Source organism: Sinocyclocheilus rhinocerous, unplaced genomic scaffold, assembly GCF_001515625.1.
Source record: "Sinocyclocheilus rhinocerous isolate Xijiao unplaced genomic scaffold, SAMN03320098_v1.1 scaffold246, whole genome shotgun sequence".
Taxonomy (NCBI): Eukaryota; Metazoa; Chordata; class Actinopteri; order Cypriniformes; family Cyprinidae; genus Sinocyclocheilus; species Sinocyclocheilus rhinocerous.
The window spans coordinates 167,473-170,864 of NW_015661875.1; the positions used below are offsets into that span (position 1 = coordinate 167,473).

General features: G+C 34.3%; 1 protein-coding gene across 1 annotated transcript in view; it reads left to right on the top strand.

Annotated features, from left to right (window-relative positions):
* Positions 1–3,392, top strand: part of LOC107726697 (gephyrin-like) — a 92,808-nt gene that overhangs the window by 23,558 nt on the left and 65,858 nt on the right. Inside the window, exon 2 of the mRNA XM_016536387.1 lies at positions 2,607–2,685. Within this exon, the coding sequence (XP_016391873.1) occupies positions 2,607–2,685 (79 nt within the window). The remainder of the gene's footprint in view (positions 1–2,606; positions 2,686–3,392) is intronic.

Below are 3,392 nucleotides of genomic sequence, written 5' to 3' on the forward strand. Positions count from 1 at the left end.
GGCACCGCTACCTCGGGAGGTTCTGCAGCGTAAGCCGCCACCTCTGGAGATGTTGTAGCCGGTGCCGCTGCCTCTAGCAAATTCTAGCAAAATGCTTCTGGATGAGCAACTGTGATGTGACGTGACTCTGGATGAATAGCTGAGACGTGACGTGATGGACCGGATACGTAACAGCATCCATGCTGAATAATAAAATAAAATAAAATAAAATAATGCTTTTGGGTTTCAGCAAACATGAATGGACTGCAACATATTTCTGCATGCCTTGCAAACCAGTTTTCTTTCTCACATTGAAATATTTCCTGTTGAAACAGGAAGTTGGGGTGGGACATATTGACATGCCTATAATTTTACATATCGTTTGGCCTGTGCAGTTCATGGTAATATTAATGAATAGAAATGCTTGGTAACACTTTACTTAAAGCCTTTATGTACAATGCGTTATAAAGGTATTCATAATGTGCATTGCAATGTGTTGTATCTTTTCATAAATAATTTCTATTTATAGTGCATTACATTTTCTAAAGGTCTAATAATGAATAAATAAATATTATAATGTATTATAACTATGATTACAATTATTCATGAGATCATCCAATGCATTTTAAGGTGCAAGATACAAGGCTAAATTAATGCATTAAAAATACTTTTATAATGCATTATGTGTAAAGGCTGTTGTAAGGAATGTTGTTGTGATTGGGAATCCAAATCAGACATACACTAAACATCTATTTCTACTTCATGGAGTCTTGAAATCTCTCAACTGTGGTGCAGGATAGAAATCATGACTGTGCAAAGCAAGTCCTGAGTAAATCAGATATCCATGGGCTTTATTGAGCTCCATAAGTAGGAAACATGTTCTCTCTCACTCTCTTCTTCAGTATCTTGTGTCTTTCTCTGTCTTGCACTGGCTGCATTAACATTCCTTTGAAGCCTGATTCCAGAGCAGATCATCATCTTCCTCACCATCTTTATCTGTCTCTCCTGATCTGCTGTTTGAACTCTCGCTTTAGCTCAGCGTCGTGATGAAGGCTGTCTGTGTAATCCATTGCATTCTTTAAACATGAAACCAACATTTACTTTGGCTTACTTATAATCACACACTTCTGGTCTTATTGTGAAGGATTCGGTGCATATTACGCCATAAATAAACACCATGTTGCCAATATGTTTCCTGAAGTGGGTTCACTGAATGAAACTGACCTCAGCACAGATCACACGTGTGTTTGAGTTAAACACAAAAGCCAAAATAGCTTTTCCCTCGTTTTTTCTCATGATATGTTTTTTTTTTTTTCTCGTGATCTTTTCTTTCATCATGTGTTGGTGCATTACTTCTCTAGGGACTGGCTTGATTCCAAGAGCTCTTTCACTCTCTTGTTCTTTTGCTTTTGCTTGTGTCATATTGACAGTGAGCACAATGATGACTCATGGATGCATGCTAAACTCTCATTGGATGCAGCAGTTGTGTGTGAGTGTGTGTATGTGTATTATTTGTATTTTATTTATTTTATGCATCATCTTTAATAAAAAACAATAATAACTTGTCTAAAATTACTTTTGTTTTCTACTGACGCAACCAGGAATGCATGAACAAGAAAAATATATATATTGATTGATTGAGATTGTAGTATTCACAGTTTTTTTTTACAATTTACAAATGCAAATCTGGTGTAAGATGTTCTTAATTAAAAAAATTAACCTGCATTCACAGTTCACCCACATTCATTTACATTTTAAAATGTTTTTGTGTGATTTCATTTTTATCCAAAAAATATTTTAATTAAAAAAAAAATAATTGTTTAATTTTAGTAGTTTAACCAATCTTAGGAAATCAGTGAAATAAATAAAATCCTAAAAAGTTATGGACATTTTTATTGTTAATTTAAGTTTTTCTAATTATGCTTAGCTTTAAAATATTTAGTTGGGTTGACATTTGTGTTTTGATTTATTTATAGAATAACTTTTAGAATTGAAAAGAAAATTTATTTCAAAGCTGAATCAGAAATCAGAAATCATTCAAATATGCTGATTTGTTCAAGAAACATTTCTGATTTTTATCAATGTTGAAAACAGTTGTGCTGCTTCATATTTTTGTGGAAACTGTGATACATTTTATTTTTCAGGATTCTTTGATGAATAGAAAGTTCAAAAGAACAGCATTTATTTGAAATAGAAATCTTTTGTTACATTATAAACGTATTTACTCTTAAATAAATTACTTGTATTTAATTAAAGAATTTAATTTCTTTAATTAAATTGTCACTTTTAATCAATTTAATGCATCATGTCTGAATAAAAAAACAAATGGCAGTGTATGTACCTCATACATTTAGTAGATCCAAAAGTTTTTAAAAGTGTTTAAAGTTTTAAAATTCCTTGTTTTATTTTTGTGATTATTTTTTATGATTATTTTACTTTATGTAAAGCACTTTGAATTACCATTGTGTACTAAATGTGCTATATAAATAAGCTTGCCTTGCCTTGCCTTGCCAAACACTGAATGAATATTAATGTTCATCTGTAATTCTACCTCATTTATAATCGTCTCTTGTATCATCTGGTGTCCATTTATAAGCATGTATCTCCTCTTTGTGTTTGTGTTGCAGTAAGTGACAGCTGCTTTCGCAATCTCGCTGAGGACCGCAGCGGGATCAACCTCAAAGATCTCGTGCACGACCCTTCCTTGTGAGTGACCATCACAAGAAACACACATTTTACACTTCAAGTTATTTAACTCTTGTTATTTAAATATTTGTTGCACTGTAACATGCTGCATAACTTCAGTGGCCTGTTAGCTTCAGCGCTCATGTAATCAGACATTCATGCCATCCTAATCACTGAACGCTCGTCAGGAGTTCAGGCTGTTTAACAGCGGCCTGCAGTTTTACATGCAAAACATGTGGTTGCATTGAGCCCTTGATGGATATTAATGTCAGAAGGACTCATTGTCACGGTCACACTGCGCTGTAATGAAGTGTCATCGCTCATGTCATTCTACATGAATGAAATGTGTGTGAAGCATATCGAACAGTTTAACCACATCCACATCTACACACTAATACATGCAGAAAATAACTTACATTTTAACAAGCATTTATTTTACTTTATTTATGATTAAATGCAGCATTAAATGCTTTGAACTTGCAACTGATGCAGAATTTTATCAATCACTGTAAAACGTCTCAGGTTACTTATGTAACCATTACATAGGGAACGAGACACTGCGTCCTCTAGGGGTCGCTATGGGGAACGCCTCGCGTTTTAAGAGAGGACGTCTCACCCATAGAAAGATAGCTAGCCAGCCGTCTTTTTTACAGGGGTATCCTCTCATAGTCTTTCCGCGCATCGCCTCGATGTTGGCATAACTCGTATGCTGGAATCGATGAATGCGT